At 44.3% G+C, this 22,937-nt stretch overlaps 1 protein-coding gene across 3 annotated transcripts in view; it reads right to left on the bottom strand.

Annotated features, from left to right (window-relative positions):
• The window catches only part of UBE2D4 (ubiquitin conjugating enzyme E2 D4), a 31,233-nt gene that overhangs the window by 4,706 nt on the left and 3,590 nt on the right, over positions 1-22,937 (bottom strand). For 2 of the 3 annotated variants that reach the window (XM_068274751.1, XM_068274749.1), the window contains 5 exons: positions 21,913-21,976; positions 19,263-19,294; positions 10,597-10,674; positions 10,337-10,442; positions 1,694-1,787 (listed from right to left, as the gene is read on the bottom strand). In XM_068274751.1, coding sequence (XP_068130852.1) covers positions 1,694-1,787; positions 10,337-10,442; positions 10,597-10,674; positions 19,263-19,294; positions 21,913-21,976 — 374 coding nt within the window. The remainder of the gene's footprint in view (positions 1-1,693; positions 1,788-10,336; positions 10,443-10,596; positions 10,675-19,262; positions 19,295-21,912; positions 21,977-22,937) is intronic. The other variant, XM_068274750.1, reaches the window with a different exon arrangement.

Genomic DNA, 22,937 nt, shown 5'->3' with positions numbered 1-22,937 from the left:
CTTCGGCCTCTGCATGCTACTCTTTATGCTGCATGAAAATACATTTGTGAAACGTTACTGTTACAATATATGTGATGCAACCAGAAAAACTAATGTCATGTTATGTCTGCTCCATTTATACCCCAATTTTCAAATTTTGGGCATAAAGAAGTTTTCTTTACTTCCTGTAAACCATGAAGTGCAATTAACATCTCAGCAGAGATTTGGCGGTATACAGTACAGTGATAATCATTATGCGTGGTCAATGAGATGAATATTTGAGATGATGCAGTATCATGCATATTTCTGCAGCTTGAAAATGGCACAATCTATTTATACCTTAGTGAGACTTCACTGGTTCTACTGAACGTGCCTAGACTCAGAATTATTAGCACCTCATTGACTATCCATAGTAATTATCTATCCCAGATATCACCATAGGCCCAAACAAGCATGCAGATCAGGTGCTCTGACTGAAGTCTGACTGGATTAGCTACATGCTTGTTTCAGGTGTGTGTTTTAGACACTACTGCAGCCAAAGAGATCAGCAGGACTGCCAGGCAATTGGTATTGTTAAAGGATACCTTAGTCCTCAGGAAAATTAAAAAACCGAGGGGAGCAGGCATGTGTAGTGGGCTCTCATGATGCCCACTGACCCCCCTATTCTCCTCTGTTATGAAGCAGTGACTCTCCGAAGCTACTTCTTGGTCGGGAGGGTCGACTAAGACTGTGTAGGCACAGCGTAGTACTTGCTCCCGGCCGCGGGATCAAAAGACGTGTGTCGCCGGGCAGCCCCTGATGGTCCTCGCCGACCCTCTCGACCAGGAAGTAGCTGCGAAGGGTCTGTGCATCATAATGGAGGGTGATGGAGGAGAATGGGAGGGAGTGGTGGGCATCAGGAGAGCCTGCGCCCCCCGTTTTAAATTTTCCTGAAGACTAAGGTATCCTTTAAAATATAGCAGTCACCATACGCCTCTCAATTTAGGTGTACTTTAAAGAGACACTGAGGCTAAAAAAATAAATAAATTATGATATGATTTGTATGTGTAGTACAGCTAAGAAATAAAACATTAGGAGCAGAGACATAAGTCTAATATTGTTTTCAGTACAGGAAGTGTTAAGAAACTCCAGTTATTGTCTATGCAAAAGAGCCACTGAGCTCCACGACTTTTAAAGTCACAGGGAGAGCTCTGTCTTCTGAAGCTTATTATCTCAAGTGTCGGTCAATGTATTGTTTTGTTTTTTTTCTGCAGAGTTCACTAGCCTGCTCTGTAAAATCCTTTAGAATGTGGAGTAGTGTGTAAACTGCAAATATCAGAATGATGCAATGTTATAAAAAAAAATTATATAACTGAAAATAAAAAATGAGAATATTTTCTTTGCTACTAATGCTCTAGTAATTATCCGTACTACACAACCAATACATTATATCAATTTTTTCTTCTTCACTTCAGTGTCTCTTTAATGCACAGTAATGGCTCATCCCTGTTCATATAAAAATTATGTGACTAGGTTTCTCATTCTAATGAATCCAGGTTGTAGTAAAACATGTTGTAGCAGCTCAGAAAGCATTCCTGTAGCAGCAATCTGTCTGTGATCAGTAACATGGGCTGTTACTGTATATAGACCACTTCCTCTACAGCTGCAATACGTTGTCTGCCTTTTATACTTAAAAAAAAAGCATCGCACAATTACAGACTGAAATTCTACGTACTTCTCCCGATCTGCTTTATATGTGTGAGCGATCTCTGGCACCAGAGGGTCATCTGGGTTGGGGTCACAGAGGAGAGAGCAAATGGACAGCAGCACTGAAGGAGGGAAAAACACAAGTAATGAGAAAAACAGCAACATGAAACATCATTTCTTCACACAGCAAGCCAAAGATCAAGACTCCTGCAGTACACTACTACAGGATCACACTATACACTTACAATTATTGCAATAAAAACACACACCCACACGTAGGGGCAAAGATAATATAACCAGAGCAGTAGCATTTCAGTAAGAACGCTACTAGTTTAGGAACAGAGATGATGAATGAGAAGGTGATATTCTAAAGGCCCATATACACACACACGCGTTAAATCAACTCAGGTGGAATTACAGTGTAGAGACTGAAAGACACGTTAGCCTGCAGGCTACTGACATGTTCTGTTGCTATGCGTGCGAGGCAGAGGGACGACAGAGTGGAGCGGGAGTGAAGTCACACGGGAGCCGGGTAAGCAGAAAGGACAATGCTCTTGGCCATAGCTTGATCGAAGCGATCCACCAGGACAGATAACTGGCCGGGCAGTGGAGAAGGGTCAGGGCTGCTGCACGTGTTGAATAATCAGCAGAGGCGGTCGTTATCTTGCATGTGTATGGAGCGTTATAGATGAGCCTAACACTTGAAGGAGCTGCCAGTTAGGATTGGCTCATTTCTACTTTGGGGATATCATCAGTTGGCTTTGAGGATTGGAGAAGCCCTAACTTTAATGTAACTTTTTCTCAGCAAGATAGATGGCAGAAGAAATAAATAAGTTTAAGTAATGTAATAGATTTATAAAAGCCGTTTGAGTAATAATATGGTTAAGTTGGAAAGGAGTTTTGCTGGTGGGGGTGGAGGGGGAAGAGAGGGAGTCGCTGAGGGGGGGGGTCGTCTTTATATCCTTTAGAGCCAAAAAAAAGAAAGAGTAATGGTAAAATTACGGAATTATCAGAAATAGGAAAATTGGAATTTAAACATAAGAGTTCAATAGATCAGGAGGCATTAGATAATTTGAACAGTCGGATGCCTTCTTGTCGAATGGAATGAGACAGGGGTGTCCTATGTCACCGGTTATTTTTATTTTGACCTTGGAAGTTTTTTTTGTGTACTGTTAGCAGGTCTGGAAATATTCATGGAGTTAGAGTTGGAGATGAGGAGCATAAGATATCGGCTTTTGCAGAGGATATCTTGTTTTATATTTCGGAACCTCTGGTGTCCTTGACAAATTTGGTTCAGGAAATTGGGAGATATGTTTTTTTTCAAATTTCAAGATTAATATGACTAAATCGGAAGCAGTGAATGTGTCTGACACCAGGAGTTGTGAAGTTGGTAGAAAGTAATTTTTCATTTCCTTTTAGGAAAGAGGCTATTAAATATTTGGGAATAATGTTACCAAGTGATCTATCGAGGCTGTACTCCCCAAATTATCTTCCATTATTAAGTATAATTAAAAAAGATCTGGAGGGATGGAATGGTAGGGTTTTTTCATGGTTTGGGTGTATACATATTAAAATGAATATTTTGCCTAGTGTGGTGTTCTGTATGTCCATGATTCCAATTTGTGTGCCTGCAGATTTTTTTTTAAGTCTCTTAAAGAGACTCTGTAACATGAAAAAGATCCCCATGGGGGGTACTCACCTCGGGTGGGGGAAGCCTCCGGATCCTAATGAGGCTTCCCACGCCGTCCTGCGTCCCACGGGGGTCTCGCTGCAGCCCTCTGAACAGCCGGCGACAGGCCCGACTGTAATTTCAATATTTACCTTTGCTGGCTCCAGCGGGGGCGCTGTGGCTGCTTTCCTCTCCGAACTACACGGAAATACCCGATCTCAGTCGGGTCCGCTCTACTGTGCAGGCACCGGAAACTTGCGCCTGCGCAGTAGAGCAGACCCGACGGCGATCGGGTATTTCCGTGAAGATCGGAGCCGACAGCAGTCAGAGCGCCTGCGCAGGAGCCAGGAAGGTAAATATTACGTCACGGCTGCAGCGAGACCCCCGTGGGACAGAGGACGGCGTGGGAAGCCTCATTAGGATCCGGAGGCTTCCCCCACCCGAGGTGAGTACCCCCCAGGGGATTTTTTGAGGTTACAGATCCTCTTTAAGTCAATCCTTATTAGGTTTGTTTGGCAGAACAAGCCCTCAAGATTCTTTTTTTTCTTTTTTCTGCCAGGGAAAGAAAGGGTTTTTTTTTGGATCATGGGGTGAGAGGGGAGATGTAAGGTTAAGGGATATTATGAATAATGGAGAAATTAAAACTGATTCGGTTGCGTGAGGAATATGGGCAATTTCCATTTGATTTTTGGAGACATACTCAAAACACTTTTTGGCAGAGAAGTGGAGAGATCTTTCCATTAGTACTGAATTATCAGAGTTTGAGAAATTGTTTGTGAAGGAGGCTCCTCCCATGCATCTGATATTTTTATATAAAAAAAGAGTTGAATAAGAGGAGGGAAGGAGAATTTCCTAAATATTTGAGTAGATGGGAGGACGCTGGCATCTCTTTAGACGATGGGTTGAAAAGGAAAATACGTATTTTGGCTCATGCTACATCAGTTAGCTCTAGAATTAAGGAAATTAATTTTAAATTATTGACAAGATGGTATAGAACACCGGATAGGTTGGCTAAAATGTTTCCGAGGGTGACTGATGGATGTTGGTGGGGGTGTGGAGCAAAAGGGTCTTTAATGCATTTAGTGTGGGAGTGTCCAGTAATATCGGGTTTTTGGAAGGGTGTGTTGGACTGTATTAGGAAATTATGGTAAGATTGTGGAGATTGGGACCCAGTAAAGGTATTGCTGCATGGAACATCTATGTCTATTGGTAAATATAAGAGATCGTGTGTTCCTCAGCTCCTAATTGCGGCTAAAAGTTGAATCCCGGTTAAGTGGAGATGCCAGGGTACTCCAACCCTGAAAGAATGGGTTGAGAGGGTTAACAAGGTGAAGAACATGGAAAATAAGATTGCTTTGCAGCAGGATAGATTAGAAGCATTTAATGTTAAATGGGGAAAATGGAGAGAATTTCAAGATACTAAGGAGTATGGAGATATGGTGGAGATGTAGGGGAGGGAGCCTCCTGTAATTATAATTATGGGTTTTTTTTTTGTGGTTATAATTTTGTGATTTTTTTTAGTACTTTAGATGGTAATTGGTGGGGGTGGGGGGGGGGAAATCTTAGAAGAAGAAATCCTGATGATTATTTGCAAGAGTATTGATTAAGAGATTGAGGAGAATAGAGGGTGGTATTTTATTTCTTTTGTTTATTATGTATTCTATAATTTTGAAAATGGAAGAAGAGAATAAAATGATTTGTTGTATTGGAATTTGGAAATATTCTTACTTCAATAAATTATATATTAAAAAAAAAGGATTGGCTCATTTTCAAGCCAAGTCCAATCCTTAAGGGCTGGTTCAACTAATGACGCTCTTCTGAGAGCAAGCAATTTCAAAAACTCTTGCTAACGTAATGCTATGTGAGCAATGTGTGTTTTTCTTTTTAATCACATGGCATTACTTTAGCATGCCCTTGTAGTGTGAACCAGCCCTTAAAACAGCATATATGTTTTGTTTGTTTTTGTAGAGAACAACCCCAAACAAAAATGTAGAGCCTTTGACAGATCCACGTGGAGACTATTCTCCACCTGTTCTGGTACTGTGGTTGCCTTTCAGTTACTCAGCTTTATAAGTAGTTTTTCTCTACTTCCTTTATCCCTCTGGTTTAAATACTACACTCTCACAAGTTGAGGTCGAGAGACCAGACACACCCACATAGGTGCCTTTATTGAATACTTCTGTTTCAGGATATAACAGTGGGTCCATATGCAGTGATCCAGTACAAGGTCACGCTAACAGAGGTAACTCAGTCACGGTATTTTAACACTGCATTAAACATATAATAACGTAGGCTGCAGGTCTCCAAAGGGTCTGCGTAACATCTCCCACCTCAGTATCATTCCCTAAGAAATTATTATGCAGGAGAACAGAGGCGCCAAAAGGATAAAAGGAAGCTAAATGAGCTTAAAAACCCAATACTTGGTAAATAGGAGGAGGTAGTGGTGGACTTACCTCCTCCAAGTAGGCACACAACGATTTTTATTTAACAATTTTATTTATGAACTCCAAATATGCAACGCGTTTCGCAGGTTTGATCCCGCTTCATCAGGCAATAACAACGGAGCAATAGCATATGTGGTCAGTAGAAGAGCCAGGCACCTCTGTGTCACATTTGGAGTTCATAAATAAAATATATTGACTGTGTTTACTACAGTCGTTGTGTGTCTACTTGGAGGAGGTAAGTCCACCACTACCTCCTCTATTTACCAAGAATTTGGTTTTTAAGCTCATTTAGCTTTCTTTTATCCTTTTGGCGCCTCTGTTCTCCTGCATAATATTGAGTCCACCCTGGGTGGAGGGTCGAACCCCCTTTTTCTCATCTACAGAAAGCGACTTATTCCTGAGTGGGGTCAGGAAAATCTCCCCACCTGCCTTTACAGTGGTTGCCTAATGGTAACCCTGGTTTGTGAGTATTAATATTTACTCTATCTAGTAACCATTTACCAGTACATATTACACTATTGGGGCTCTTGGTGTTCCTTGTTTTTATCTCGTTGCAAGCCCTAAGAAATTATGTACAAGGTAGCATAATAGTAAGTCATTAGTGTAATATTCTAGGCCTAGGGACATAATACAGGTCCAGATGTACTTTACACAGCTAATACTTTTTTTGTTCTTTGGACCAGGAGCCCACCCACCAAGTTTTTGAACAATTCAAACTGCAGTGTTTAAAGTGGTGATGTTCTTATAGCTAAATGAGGGCCTGATTAATAATGCAATATACTTCTATCACTTATCTTGCTTTAATTGCAACATGTGGCATCTTCTGCTTTTGTAGACGTAGCAGAAATGACTCAGCGGCGATGCCTGTTCTGTAATCAGGGTTTACTGAGGTCATCAGCACTTGGGTAGTGGGAATTAGGTGTGCACAGTGTGTTTAAAGGTGGCCATACACGTTTAGATTAGCACCCAATGTGGCAAACAGATCAATCCCTCTGTGATCTGAAATCTAAATCAGAGAGGGATCAATTCCCCCTATACACTACACACAGATTCTCAATAGATTTCACTACGACTGTTGGCTGTCGATCTACCACCGCTACCCCTCTGCATATGATTGGCCAAAAATTTCTGTTCAGTCAGATCGTAATTTTGTTCAATTTTTACTGCAAATTCAACAAAATTATAATCCATGCGGCACAATACCCTATAGATAACCAGCCGATTCGATCAGAGTGAACAAATCTGCCGGTAAAAATTGATGTGTGTGGTCAGTAGGACGCTGGCTTCTATCACAGTGCCTTCAGCTATCTGGTTTCTGGGCAGAGGTGGGTCAATGGATCCAGCAGATGTTCCCCAGGCATGATATCCCCCTAACAGCTAAGAGTATGCTACTAGACCAGAGTTTCTCAACCAGGGTTCCTTGGGTACTTTGCAGGGGACCCTGGGCATGTTTCCCCATCTTGGGTGTTGAGGGAAGTAGGATAGAGAGCACACTATAATATGGGGCACACTACAATGGGTGGTCAGAATAGTAATGAACATATTAATAAAAAGCATGAGAATAAAGGGACATTATAATTAAGGGAACTGTAACAGTACATAAACAGCCACACCAGCTTTAAAGACCAGGCCACCTGCAAATTAAATGCAAGGGTTCCTTGAGATCCAAAAAGTATTTGCAGGGTTCCTCCAGGGTAAAAAGTCTGAGAAAGCCTGTACTATACATCACTGCTGACACAAAGGGGAAATCAGAGGAAGTTGTTTAGGAACATTAAGGCTAAAAAAAAAAAAAAGTCGATAATATTGAATTGGAATCAGGATGTACCTGTTGGCCAATATTCACAAAGAGTAGCCTATGATTAAAAGGGGTATATGACAATTGCACATCCACTAAAAAAAATGTGAAAAAGGTATGGTTTTCATTGGTTAGAGGAATTTGGACAAATAGTTGTACCCACTTCACTGAATTACAGATTGTCCAGCAAGCTCATGGAGAACCAGAACTCCTAGGAGTGTGTAAGGGGCTAAAAGGGATCAAGAAGCATCCTTACTAAAAGCTATGCAAAACAGAAGTTGGCCTTGTTAAAACACTTCACTGAGTAATAGTGGGATTATTACTTAGACAGCATACAGTAACCTTGGAATCGGTCTCTGCTTTGCAACACAAAGTTGATGGCTAGTTGCCATCGGTGTAAGGTTTTCAAGTGTTCATGTTGTGCTGAACTTGTTTTGGCACGGTTGTAAAATTGAGAGTGCAAAGGATACATCCAAGCTTTTATTTAAAAAAAAAAAAAAAACAGCTCTACTTACCCAGGGCTTCCTCCAGCCCCTGGCAGCCGATATTGTTCCTTGCCGCAGCTCTGGTGGCTCCAGTCCCCGCCATTGCAGATGCCGACCTCGCCAGGTCGGCATCTACTGCGCCTGTGCCGTTCCTGTGGTCTGGAGTGTACTGCGCAAGAACTCTTTGCCGAACACTCCAGATGACGTCAGCGAGACCGCAAGCAGCTCTCCCGCAGATGCAGTAGATGTCGACCTGGCAAGGTCGGCATCTGCAATAGGGAGCCACCATGCTGCAGCGGGGGACATATCGGCTGCCAGGGGCTGGAGGAAGCCCTTTGGTAAGTAGAACTCAAAAAAACCCAAAAAACTCACATGTATCCTTAAACATTGTCAAAAAAAAATAAAAAAAATTTGATGTCTGTATGGCCAGGTTAAGCATGTAGAAGCAGTCAGGAAAGTTTGAGGTACATCACCCAATTTGAGACCAGTATAGAGTGCAACTTCTTTACCATTAGTATAAGCATAGCGTAATAGTTTATACTATACATACAGGAGTTGGCGTTCCTGTATCTTGAATTACTGATCAGGTCTTATTTTAAAAATGCTTAGTTATAAAGTACACTGGCACTTTAACTGTAGCTATTAGAGGGGTGGCAAGCTATGCAGGCATGATGTAACATCCCTCAGGGGATCCTATCTGCTGCCTGTAATATAAACAGGAGCTCTTCATTGAAAGCTTTTGTCTGCACTGTGAAAAGGGGAGAAGGAAACTATGAGCAGACAATAGCCATCAGCTAGGCATTTGTCCAGATGAAACCTTCTTCCCAACAGGACTACCACGATGTCTAAAAACACCCCTCAAGTACAAGACAGTCATCCGATATGGTTCAGCATGGATGGATCACATTAATACATGCCTGTAGGTAGCTGTGGGAGACTGTACAATCCATGTGAAACTAACCTCAAATTTTGCAGGCAATGTACCCACTTTGAGCTTATATACCCATCAACACACTGCACTCTGAAGTTCATACTCAACTGACTTTTCACAGACAGCAATGAAAGTAGTCTCAGTGAGGTAGGTAGAGTAACAGGTCTACTGCTTGTGCTATGCATGGTGGGAATGTAGGAACCAGTTTATTGGCTGACACCTTGTTTTGGGAAACTGCTTTAGGCAAAATGTTAAAGTTCTCAGTAAATGAAGATTCTTCATTTTAAGTGTTGTTTTTTGCTTTCTGTGAAAAAAAAGGCATTGTGTGTATGTACTTCATAGAGCAAGGAGTGTCAACCTCAATCACGTAAGGGGCCAAAACAAAAAACATAGCCTAAGTCGCGGGCCAATTTATTTATCAGGATTCAACATTTGTTGAACAGTCTCAAACCAAGTGGTATAACGATAGTGACCGTGGCGGACCTCTCCTCCCACTTGTGCAGAGTAGCGTAGTGGAGCATTTTAACATATACCTGCTCCAGCATTGCCTTAGGTCTCCTCCTATCTTCCTGACTGTCACATGCTCTATAGCTCTGACTCCTGAGGCACATCCCATGATCTGGAAAAGGAGGTATGCAGCATAGACCAAGTGACTTCCAGGAAGAATAGAAGAGGCAGGTAAATATTACACTGCTCCACTGCGCTATTCTGCTATGTGCGGGAGACGTGTTGGGTGGAAGGTGTGTATGTTTTTTACGAGACCCCACGGGGGTTGAGAGGTTTGGATCCCAGAAGGGGAACCCATGGGGGTGGGCGTCTTGTGGGTTATTGCTGCACCCCACTGACAATGTTTCAATCAGAAACACTATCACTGGTGCGTTTCTCTGGATGGGTGCACTGTTCTTTTACTGCTTACAATAATGCACATTTGACACGCTCGAGGGACATATAAAATGCCAAGGAGGGCCACACTAGGCCTACGGGCCTTGTGTTTGACACCTGTATCATAGAGCAAAGCATTAATAGGAGTTTGTGGCCGAGTAATGCCCCTCATCACTGGTGTCTGATTCTATTCACTTTTCAGCAACACAAGAACGTTACAGATGCTGAAAAGCGGATGGGAGTGTGTTAGTGTGTTCAAGCCCTTATTTAAAGCCCCTGGAAGATAAATTTTTGCTGTGCAGGCCTTCTTATAAAGGCAATATCAACCATTTCTACCAGTCATATTATGCAACACGGGACCTTCCACAGATCCGAGCCTCTTCCACAGCGTTAGATCATTTGGTCCCATCACGAGTCTCTTATCATGGGCTCATTTACACACAGTCTGCAGAAAAGTCTACTGACCCTTGGATACAGTTAGAGCTGGCGACCACTGACTCCGCAAGATGTCCAAGCAAATGCTGCCATTACTGTTAATGTTGGGGTGATAGATTTTGGTTGTAAATGCCACCTGTGGGAAAAAAAAAAAACATGCCACAACACAAGGTTAGAGACCCAAATACAGAAATGACTTATCAAACAGAGTGGCATAAGCCATATAGCCGCTTTTCTGCAGTTACTGCGGAGACTGTCTCTTTCCCCAGTGTGACCATCTCTCGCCTTACCTTGGGGGGTTTGAAGGGATAATCTGTGGGAAAGTGTATGGTGAGGAAGAAAACGCCACCTTGGAAAGGGCTGTCATTCTGAAAAATGGAGAAGCATGTCAGCAAAAGGGAGAGGAGAGATCTAAAGGAACGAACGGGGGACAGATAGGAAACAAGGAGAGGAGGGATGTTCCACAGCTCCACCCCATGACCTGATCAGTCCTACCTTGGCTACTGCAGCATGATATAAGTAAGTCACATTCCAGCCATGGCATCACTGCTCTGTAGTAGAGGTTCTGAACTTTCAATTTTTGCAGATCAAACATCAAACTTATATTAGCTATTTGAAATGATGCAGGTATGGGATCCACAACTGGACATAAAATAATTCAGACTTTACTGCATTGTTTTTCAAAACCCACCTAGGCAACACTTACATTTCTCATGCAAGCATGCATTTACTATAAGGATTTCCATCAGCAGAGGTCATTTCCAGCCTCCTATAGAAGTGGGGGTCGGAACAGCAAGTAAGACTTTAATGGTAAGTGGGTACAATCACTGCATTATTATACTAGTTAGGACATGGCACATACCAGAGTGGGTAAAGGTGGGTGACGGGTACTGAAGCGTGAAACGGACGTTGGGCACCCACCTATACCCGACAACCACCCACCTTTACCTGCCATCCACCTAAAAGCGTCTTCACAAGTGTAATGATGTAGTGATTGTACCCACACACCAATAAAGTCTCACTTGCTGTGCTGACCACCACTTCTTTATCAATTGATGCTCATCTATTCTGCTTGGTCTGAGCATGCCATGGTTCCAACAGCGGTTACCAGCCAAACCCGACCTCTCACCCAGCCCTGTACACACTGTAGCGCTAACTGTCTATCTGTATTGTACGTCACTGATACAATTAGGCCTTGTTCACACCTAAAATCAAAATCGCAAGCGTTTTGTGCGCACATTTTTTCTAGTGCCTCCCGGTGCTCCACTGCATGCTGCGTTTTTTTAAAAGCGCTTTTCTAAGCGCGATTTTTTAATTCACTCCCTTTGATCCGGAAAATAATAAATACAATTTATTCTTAAAAACAGCAATCGCTGCACAAAGCGATTTTGTGAGCGTTTGCGTTGTTCCTATACCTTCCATTGAGGGAAAATCCCCTCAAAAATGATACAGGCACCGCTTTGCTGAGCGGATCAGAAACGAACCGCTCAGATGTGAGCTCTCTCATAGGGAAACACTGCACAAGCGGTTTGAGTGCAATTTTCAAAATCGCCTGCGCTTGAAAAAAAAACAAAAGTTTGCTTTCCTAAAACAGAAAGAATTTGCGATAATTCAGGTTGGAGTGAGCTCGAGATGTCTCCCAGGCACCACTGCTGAATATATGCAAATTAACCATTGTACCCTTAGAAGCTAAACACACCTCCAGAACCGCTGGAATGCAATGATGTGTCAGCTTGTTAATATGTACAGAGCCATAATAATCCAACATGCATACAGACTGTTTCGGATTGTTAAAAAAAAAAGCCTTAAAACAACCTATATGTGAACGAGCCCTTACTGCAGCATTTTTCAGAGAAATTCACATAATTACATGTGCCTCCCTCTGCAGGGTTTGGATTATATAGTGTAAATGTATGTATATACTGTAATACTGAATGAAGCAGACCCCTCCCTGCCTCAGGAGACTGACAAACTCCAAGTGCTTGCCCTTCATGTCCCAAGGAAAGCATACGCAAACAACAAATCACACTGAAGTAACACTAACTCTCTAATACTCCAGGGCTGATGCATAAGTCCTATATGATAACACAGCAAGCCCTGTCAGAAAAGACACCATCTGGTTGGACAGCATTTTCTCCTCACAGAAAAAAAATCTTTAATGCAAAAATCAGGTGCACACAATCATGTAGGAACTTTTAGTAATAAAACAAGTGCACCTACAAAATGATGCATGAACGAATCTGTATCACAGCAAATCTGCAGTAAGTCCAGGAATGCAAAGAAGCCCGATAACCACACAAGGACTGCGGTGGATGGCGAAAGAGACGCCAGACAGGAGGTGATGTCACCACTTGTGAAGGCAGAAGAGAGATTATGTGGTCAGAGGAGTAGTCGTCAGAAGCAGTTTACTGGGGTTATGTTGTCTCCTGTCCAGAGTTTCTCTTCATCATCCACATTAAATCACAGTTTCTGACCAGCATGGCATTCCAGGACTTGCTGCAGGGTTTCTGATTTATCCACTTTCCTGAATCCTTTTTCAAGTACAAGTGCTGTTATTACTTTTGTTTTTAAAGATCAATAAACAATTGGCAACATTTAGCTGTTTGTACTTCATAATGTCCCACCTAGACTACTGCAACAGCCGGGCCTGCCTCTACAATCTATCATGAACAGCACTGGTAGCTGTACCCACCCCACCATCATCTTATCTGTGGCCCCTCTACTAATCCCTTCACTGGCTTATCATCAAGCTGGAACAGAGGTATGCCTGGTTTTCCAATCACTTTACAGCTCATTCATGACTACTGTATACCAGAAAAGTCCCAAACCACCATCTATGCTCTTCCTCTGACATATCGATTTATTCACTGGTTACATCTCATTGCAATACTTTTTTAGAGCAGCCCCTATTCTCTGTAAGTATATTGCTTGCCCCTACCTTTAGCAACCTCAAAACCTACATTTCCAAAGCAGTCTACCCCTTTTCCTCAATTGTAATCATTCTTAATATAGTAAATTCCTCTCACCACCTTCTATTTGTCTGATGTTTGTAATGTATTCCTCTAAAGCTGGCCATACACTGTACAATTTCATTGCCCAATTAGACATTCGATAAGACAAAACGTCTAACTGATCATAAACTGAAATGGATTTAAACATTTGTGATCGATACAGTAAAATCCCCTTATGGTAAATGTCAAGGGACCTGTCCAAACAGTTTAGTTTACTAGAACAGAAGTTATTGTTCATACATTGTATATACATTCAGGCACATGCTCGGGTACTGAGATTAATATATCAGATTTCTCTATAACAAGATTCTACTGTATTTCAATTGATATTAACGGCTAAAACCACACTGAAGACTGATCCACTACAAAAGTGAATAATAGTGTATGGGCAGCTTTATATAATGAACACAGTTCTGTAGAGTGAGGTCCATAATAAATCATTTCCAATCACAGATTAAAAAAAATAGTTTGCATCTGTCTGATCACTTTTTGTCCCAAATTTCATATAAATGATAAGTGTAACTCACGGTTAAAGTGACACTGAAGTGAAAAAAAAATAGGATATAATGAATTGGTTGTGTAGTACGGATGTGGCCTCCTGAGCGCATCCCAATGGCTGCAGCTCTTGAGCGCTATATAAATGTTCGGATTATTATTATAATTACTAGAACATTAGTAGCAAAGAAAATAGTCTCATTTTTATTTTCAGTTTTTTTTTTAATAACATTGCATCATTCTCATATTTGCAGGCTACACATTACACTCAGCATTCTAAATGATTTCACAGAGCAGGCTAGTGAACTTTTGAACTGTCTTCTGCAGAAAAAAACACAATACAGTGACAGACACTTGAGATAATAAGCTTCAGAAGACAGAGCTCTCTGCAACTTTGTAAGTCGGAGGGATCAGTGGCTCTTTTGCATAGATAACAACTGGATTTTTCTTACCTCAAGTACTGGAAACAATATTAGACTCCTATCTCTGCTGCTAATGTTTTATTTCTTAGCTGTACTACACATACAAATCATGTCATAAGTTTATTTTCACTTCAGATTCCCTTTAACGTAAAAGGGACCCTGAAAGGAAAAAAAGTTCCCAATTTTGGTACTTGCCCCAGGAGAGGGAAGCCTCTTTATCCTCCAGAGGCTTACCGTCGCCCTCCTCCTCACTGTTCCAGCACAGAGCCCCCACAGGCCCGCCAACAAGGGCTTGAAGGCGGGGCTCGCCTGCACACTAGCACAGAGCCGAGCGGTATAGGCTTTTTCCGCAGAGTCTAAGCAGTGGCACAGTGTGGACAAGCTCAGTGGAAATTTTGGGCATCCCAGCACTTGAACGGAGGGATGGCGGAAAGCCTCTGTAGGATCCAGAGGCTTGCCTCTTCCGAGGTAAGCATCTTCATTTATTACTTCAAAAGAAAAAAAATCCTAGATTTACTTTAAGCACATACTAGATTCCATACCCTGTATTGAGGATGAAAGCTTTAGGCTGGATTCACACTACGCCACATTGGCAATGCAAGCAAACTGAAACTGATGTACAGTCCACTGTCTGCCCACTTCCACTCTGTATCCATTGGGGTCCATCAGACAGCCAAAGGAAATAGCAAATATTTGCATTTTCTGTGCAGTGTCTGGAAAAGTCATGCAGGACGGTACTTTGTGTTCTGCTACAGACACAACAGATACATTCAAAAGACACGTCTCACCAGGTCCTAACATAAGATCCGTTGATTGTTTATCCATTGGTCTCTGTTGGGGTAAACTGTCCAATTTTGGCCCTAGTGTGAACCCAGCTTTACACCAGAATTTCTTTTAGTCCTGAGACAAACAGTTAGGAACTCCTGCTCTAGAGTAACTGGAGACTGTCTTCCAGTCATGGTCACGTCTGCTGGTCACATGCTATATTCACCACCAAGACCAAAAGCTATGCCACTTTACGACATCACACAAAATATATATTAAGCAGAAACCTCGCCATGCATTACACATACAAATTATACAAAGCCTCAGTTTAATGTTACAGACAGCTTTGGGTCAGTTCAGGTACCTTGCTAGGCTATGTTCCCTCGTGCTGCCAGTGGGAGCGGACAGTGTAGTGTCCCCTTGGCTGTAGCCCAGGGTTACCATCATAGGCTGTATGGCAGAATGCATAAACCTGCCCGGGATAATTGCAGACAGAAGTGCATCCCGCTTACCGCAATAGATCTAACGGATCCAGTGCAGCATGACAAATGTGAACGGCTCCTATTTATAAAATAAGAGCCATTCATTGACTGTTCAGTGATGAGCGGAGAATGGAGGAAAAATGTCTGTAAAGCTAATGCTAGCCAAACACAGCAATCTGAATAAGGACCTTCTAAAATTTGTAAGGACCTATGAAAACAATCCATTCAAATAACTCCCATGCTACATTGACCATCACACTATAGTTACTGTAATATTTCCAATCAGACTCCTGCCAAAGTGGCCAACAACAGTCTTGTTTATATTTTTTTACTCAGCACCACTCTACCAATTTGACATTTAATGATATTTAAAATGTAGTCCGGTTTCCTTTTTCCTCCCTGCATAAAGAAGTGCCCTCACTTTTATTAAGATCCCCCATGGTCAGATTATACAGCGAACAAGCGGAAATCATTAATCTACTAACAAAGAGTTCTCTCCTTTCTTTTCCTCAAGGACAATGCTAGATAAGCATGGAGATCAATCAAGTGATCTCTCATTAAAGAGAACTTGAAATTGGGGAGACATGGAGGTTGCCTGACTGTTGAGTAGATTCTCTGCCTCTGATATGTTTGAGCCACTGCCCAAAGCGAGTAAGCAGGTCTGGTGTTTGGACTTCTACCAGACTTTACTACCTGCTTACTGCTTGCAAGGGATGGTAATGCTTAGGAGAAGCATGTGATCAGTTTGATTAGCTGATTGATTTGTAAGGTTCTGATTTGCTGTGATGACTTCCTGAGTTAACACATGATCATGCCGAGCAGATTAGAACCTTACAAATTTTTTTTTTTTTTTTTTTTTTAAGCTTGTCTTGGCTCCTGTTGCATGCAACAGGAGTCCCGGTCAGCAAGGCTATTAGCCCCGTGCACGGAAAAAGCGTGAGTGCCCTAAAGCACCCCCACAAAACGTGCACGAGTAGCCACGGGCCCCACAATACAGCAGGGCCCTTCCGGTTGTTCCCCGAAGGGAACCTTCCCCCTTTGCCATCGGCTCAGGGGGTGGCATCCTCCAACACCCGAGGGGTTGAAGGATCCTGGAGTCCTCCGAGGAGGACCCCTACTGTGCCCAGTGGTTACCCAAAGGGCCTGGCCATGTGGCATCCCACATGGTCCGGGTGGCTCCCCCGAGAGGGAGCCGGGTGGGAACCGAAGTCCCCTGGGAACCGAAGTCCCCGGTGCCAGCAAGCTGGCCCCGACCTTGCGGCCGGAGTGATAAAAATTCCGCACTCTCCCTAGCCAAAAGGCCGGGGAGCTGCGTTAGTTGGCGATGCATATGGGCAGTACAGACCAAAGCACCCTACTTCCGCCTGAGATCTGCCACATCTCAGGTTTTTTCAGGTGCACCTGGAGCGCCACTTCCAGGGGCAGTACGCCTAAGCAAAGCCCTCAGCCATTCAGCCTCGACCATGGTATAGATCCATTCAATCAACTCCTGGGAATTACGACCAGGAAGGACACCCTGCCACAGTGCCATCCCTCCAGGTCCCCCCAAAAATTTCAAGAACAGATACTACACTTGATCTTAGCCATTAGAACCTTACAAATCTATCAGCTGATCAAACTGATCACATGCTTCTCCACGAGTTCTCCTAGGCAGGGCCATCCCTATGTGCTTGTCTCCACCCATACACTATTAAAGTGCCAGTTCAGGCAAGCAATACATCGCTCCCCAACTGATCGGGTAGAGGTCGCTGAGGCTAGCCCTGTGTCCTCTCTCAACTGGATTTAACAGAAATCAGACAGAGAATCATTCAAATCTCTATTGTTCTTCCACCTGATCCAAAAGAACAAACCGGGTGGGGGGGATGAAGGGCTGGGGGTGTAATCACCAGCAGATTTGAGCTAAGCAATTGAATTTGCCTTACAAGTTGAACTGTATACAACCAGTGACAACTTATTTTTCAAAATGAACATATTTATGGTACTTTTCTTGCACTGCAGATTTCCTATGATGTGTTTGTGTACTAGTACTTGCATGCGATTAAGTTGACCTTTACAGGATAACTGAATTGAGAGGGATATGGAGGCTGACATTTATTTCTTTTTAAATACCAGTTCCCTGGCATCCTTCTGATCTACTTGGCTGCAATAGTGTCTGACTCACACACCTGAAACAAGCCTGCAGCTAATCTTGTCATACTTCAGTCAGAGCAACTGATCTGCAAAAGCTTGTTCAGGGTCTATGGTTAAAAGTATTAGAGGCAGAGTATCAGCAGGACTGCCAGGCAACTGGCATTGTTCAAGTGGAAATAAATATGGCAGTGTCCATATGCCTCACAGTTTAGGTGTCCTTTAACCTCCTTAGGGGTGACTGAGTCAAGCTCGGGCCAGAAATCCGCAGCTCAGAGCGGTAACCCTAAGCCTGACTCGTGGCAGCTACCAGGAGGTGAATGCAGACCACTGCGAGCAGCAGGCTTTGTAAATCACCTCTCCCAGGATCCAGATGCTGGCAGCCATTCTCCTTCCGGTCCTTGTAGACTCTGGATTCCTCTGGTGAGATTGCTGCATGTTGTCATGACAGCCGTATATCTCACTACAGGAGTACAGCTCCACTCAGTGGACGGAGGGAGAATTGAAGCGCTGGGACCAGGGCAGGTGATTTATGTGCTGGACCGCCACAGATCTCACTGCGGTGTGATTTTTTTTCCTGGTTTTAGGGCTGATTCACACTACAAGAGCTTTTTAAACGCTAGAGATTTTTTTAAAGCTCTTGCTAATGCAATGCTATGGGAGATTTCTACAAAATCACATTGCTCCAGTGAGCACACACACATCGGATAACATTAGCAAGAGCTTTTAAAATCACAAAGGACTTAGAAAAGCTCTTGTAGAGTGAACGAGCCCTTATGCTGGGTACACACGTTACGTTTTTCGTGCGATTTAGCCACCCGATCGTTTTTTCAGAACGATTTCACACTCAATTTCCTTATCTAACGTGTGTACCCAGCATTAGGGTCTAAAAGCGTGAGAAAAAAATTACAACGCTTTTAGATACTAAAATCCAGAAGTTATCAAAGGGAGGTTAAATAGTAAACCAGTGTGACAAACAAGATATCTAGGAATGGGAACATCAGAAATGTTATCCAAGACTGCACCATGTAAAATAAAAGTCTGCAAAGACAGTCTCCTACACCCTACACATACGCTTTTTACTTTGTCCTAGGCTGATGGTGATTTTCAGCTCAGTGAGGAAGCTACACATTATAATCTGCAATAAACAAAGAAGTCTAAACTTGCAAAGGTATCCATCAAGCATTGCCCTTAGAAAAGCTCCCACAAGAAAGCAGTGGCTGAAAACTCTCTTTCTACTCCAGTGATAGGACATTCCTTAGAGAGAAGGCCGAACAGCCTCACTAGAGAGAGAAGAACATTCCCACTTCTTTGCTCAAATTAGAACACCCTTCTCTGTCAGCAGATCTATTTCTCCTGCACAGCTGTCACACCACTCTCACAGTGTTTTCCACTCATATCTAATCCCGTAACCGAGTTTCTCAGTAAACCCTCCCAACCCTACGGAACTTGTCCATCTACAGGAGGGTTAACCAAGGTCCAAACTCCTCAATGGGGAAGCAGACTCTTCATGCAGGGTGCCATGGCTGACCGCTAACTGTACTTCACTAAACCGTGGCTGACAGTGCTAAGCAGAAGTCCTAAACAAATGACAAATATTAGTCCATACACAAAACACAGGCGTAGTGCACACAGCGCAGTGCAAGATACTTACAGGGCCCATGATAGTCGCCTGCCAGTGAAACACTGAAATACAGAGAGACACAACTTGGGGGACATTTCATGGAAGAGAGGCTCCTTTACAGCTAGTGATATATATATGGGGGTAAGTGCACTAGTGTGTGACATGAGTCCTCACTGGCTCTAACATTATGTGAACTCTAAATAAATATATATGTATCAATGTAGAATATAAAAAAACTGTGCAAGGTGTCTGACGTCCTTAACCACTTGAGGACCCACCCTTTACCCCCCCTTAAGGACCAGCGCTGTTTGTTTGGATCTGTACTGGGTGGGCTCTGCAGCCCCCAGCACAGATCCGCGGCCACACAGAGCGATCAGATCGCCCCCCTTTTTTCCCCCCTATGGGGATGATGTGCAGGGGGGGTCTGATCGCTCCTACTTGCAGGCATTTTGCGGGGGGGGCACCTCAAAGCCCCCCTCCGCGGCGACATTCTCCCCCCTCCCTCTCCTACCTTCTCCCCCGGGAGATCTGGGCTGCACAGGACGCTATCCGTCCTGTGCAGCCAGTGACAGGACGTCCCCTGTCACATGGCGGCGATCCCCGGCCGCTGATTGGCCGGGGATCGCCGATCTGCCTTACGGCGCTGCTGCGCAGCAGCGCCGTACAAATGTAAACAAAGCGGATTATTTCCGCTTGTGTTTACATTTAGCTTGCGAGCCGCCATCGGCGGCCCGCAGGCTATTCACGGAGCCCCCCGCCGTGATTTGACAGGAAGCAGCCGCTCGCACGAGCGGCTGCTTCCTGATTAATCAGCCTGCAGCTGGCGACGCAGTACCGCGTCGCTGGTCCTGCAGCTGCCACTTTGCCGACGCACGGTATAAGCGTGCGGTCGGCAAGTGGTTAAAGGAATACTGGGGGGGGGGGGGGGGGGGGGGGATGTGTTGAACTTATCCGGGGCCTCTAATGGTCCCCCGCAGATGTCCTGTGCCCGCGCAGCTACTCACCGATGCTCAGGCCCTGCCTCCAGTTCACTTCTGGAATTTCAGACTTTAAAGTCTGAAAACCGCTGCGCCTGCGCTGCCGTGTCCTCGCTCCCTCTGATGTCACCAGGAGCGTACTGCGCAGTCCCAGTACGGTCTGTGCCTGCACAGTACGCTCCTGGTGACGTCAGTGAGAGCAAGGACATGACAACGCAGGCACAGTGGTTTTCAGACTTTAAAGTCTGAAATTCCAGAAGTGAACCGGAGGCGGGGCGGAGCATCGGTGAGTGCGCCAACACAGGATGTCTGCGGAGGACCATTAGAAGCTCCGGGTAAGTTCAACTAATTTTCCACCGACTCCCCTACAGTATCCCTTTAAAGTGGGATTATACTCTGAAAACTAAAAATTCAGTAACTAAACTAAGGGCTGGTTCAGACGGACGTCTGCCTGGCGTCGCGTCTGGGTGCGTTGCGGCGGCTGCGCGGTCAGGCTTTCAGTAGCCTTCGGTAGCGTTCCGATGCGGTCGCTTTTTTTTTTGCCCCTAGGGGAACATTAGCCGTCGCGGTTGGCCGCTCCCTGGAAGCAACATGTCGCTTCCAGGGGCAGCTCGAACGCTAACGAAAATCGGGACGCGAACGCCGCGTTCGGGTAAAAGCGCGCAAAAGCTCGGTGTAAACGCTCCTATTCACTTGAATGGGAGCATTTACCGCGACGTTCTGAACGCTTGCGGTAAACGCTCCGCAAGCGTCCGTCTGAACCAGCCCTAAGTTACATAAAAGAACATTTGAAAACATTCCCATGCATTCTCTGTCTGTAAAAACTGCATAGAGCATTACAAGATAGCTTATCTCTGACTCAAAATCAAAGACAAAAGACACTGTTTTGATATTCTCCCTCTTCTGAATAGACATATTGCCCTGGCAACAACTGAGTCACTTCAGCAAGAAAGGAGGAGGGCAGGCAGCTTCAGCCAGCAATGATTACATTTGCCATTAGCCAGAGATAAGCCATCTTGTACTGCTCACTGTAGCGAAAGTATACCTTTTTACACACAGAGAATGTGTAATGCTGGGGATACACGGGTCGACCGGCGGCTCGATTAGCCGCCGGGTCGACCCCAGCCGCGGTCCCCGCTTGTCCACGCGGATCGATTACCGCTTGCCCCCGCCGGCGCTTCCTTATCAGCGCTCGATTCCCTGCCATTGTCCGCCGGCGGGAATCGAGCAGGCGCGGGTCGAGCGGCATGATCGGGCCAGCTGAATATTATCAGCTGGCCGGATCAGCTGGTCGATACACGGTACAGAAACGTCCCGTGTATCCCCAGCATTAGACTGCCTTCAAATGTTCTTTTATGTAAGTAGGTAGTTACTGAAATTTTAGTTTTGGGAGTTTAAGCCCACTTAAAAAATGAAGAAAATCAAATGCATAGATAGGAAATCTAAAATGTGCTAATTAGTGATGAGCATAAGGAGAGTTAAAATCATAGTATGCAAGGAGCTGTATATATGAAAAGCATGCTCTAACACCATGCATTATTGCTGCAGATTTCTATACATTACAGTTGCCAGCAATGGAGTAAAGGATTAGATGTATCCAAAAAAGTGCCTATATACTTCTGGTGTGTTATTGTGCAGTGACAAGTAGTTTGCCTACCAATGTTATAGGTGGGTATATGTAATGTACAGATTGCAGTACTTACAGTCCTCTCCCACGGGACCAGCAGAACACTGAGCTGGAGGGTCCCTCTGTAAATCCATTAATTCCTGCAAACCAGAGAACAAGATATAAGAGAAGAGCAAAAGTGGAAGGTAATCATCTGCTGAAGTTGCATATACACACACACCCCATAATTCCACCGCTGTCCGACAGGTGTACGGCGCAATTGTGATGGGAGGGTGGAAAAGGGACCAAGAAGGTGCCAATTTCATGCTTGCCAAAACAAGTGCCATTTAAGACACGCTTAACAGTATGAAAAGTAATACGCTTTCTTTGGCTAATTTTTAGAAACATTACATGATGACTTCTGTCCCAATGACTTGTGCTATAGCAATTTTATTTTCATGAGCTAAGTACTCAGCTAAAGATGGTTAAGGGACTCCGCAGTCGTGTACCGCAGGAACAGACGGGAAAGAGCCTTCAAATGATCACAATAATTAGCATGGGAGTCTATGGGGATTGGAACGACAGTCTGCAATGGGACCCATCGGCATCACCGCACATCGCTAAGCATTGTTTAACTGACTTCAGCTAAACAAGGAAGTCTTTTTAAGGGGCCCATACACCTAACGATTTTCCCGCCGATATACAGCCGTTTCGATCACAGTGATTGAAATGGCTGTGAAATCGCCGCGCACACCGCTGACAGAACGATGGATTTCCGTCCGAAATCCATCGTTCCCGTCGATCCATTCGTGCGGAAGATTTTTTGAGCGCCGGCAGGTCGGGAGTGCGTCGATCGCGGCGTTCGAATGCCCGACGTACGACGAATGCCCGAGTAGAGCGCCCTCTACTGTTTAAACTTCCTGCCGGGCAGGAAGAAGTGAAGCATGCCGAAGACCAGACCAGCGCGGAGACGGAGCAGCGGTGACAGCGGGACTCGTGCCGGCGGAACAGGTAATGTATGCGGGGCGGGGAGCGGCGGCAGCACCACCACAGATTGTGAACGGTTTCAGGCTGAAATCGGTTCACAATCTGTTTGCAGTAAAGGTGGCCATACGATCCCTC

This window comes from Hyperolius riggenbachi, chromosome 3, assembly GCF_040937935.1.
Source record: "Hyperolius riggenbachi isolate aHypRig1 chromosome 3, aHypRig1.pri, whole genome shotgun sequence".
In the NCBI taxonomy this organism is placed as follows: domain Eukaryota; kingdom Metazoa; phylum Chordata; class Amphibia; order Anura; family Hyperoliidae; genus Hyperolius; species Hyperolius riggenbachi.
Note: the sequence above shows the minus strand (reverse complement) of the source record. Positions and strands in the feature narration are given on the sequence as shown.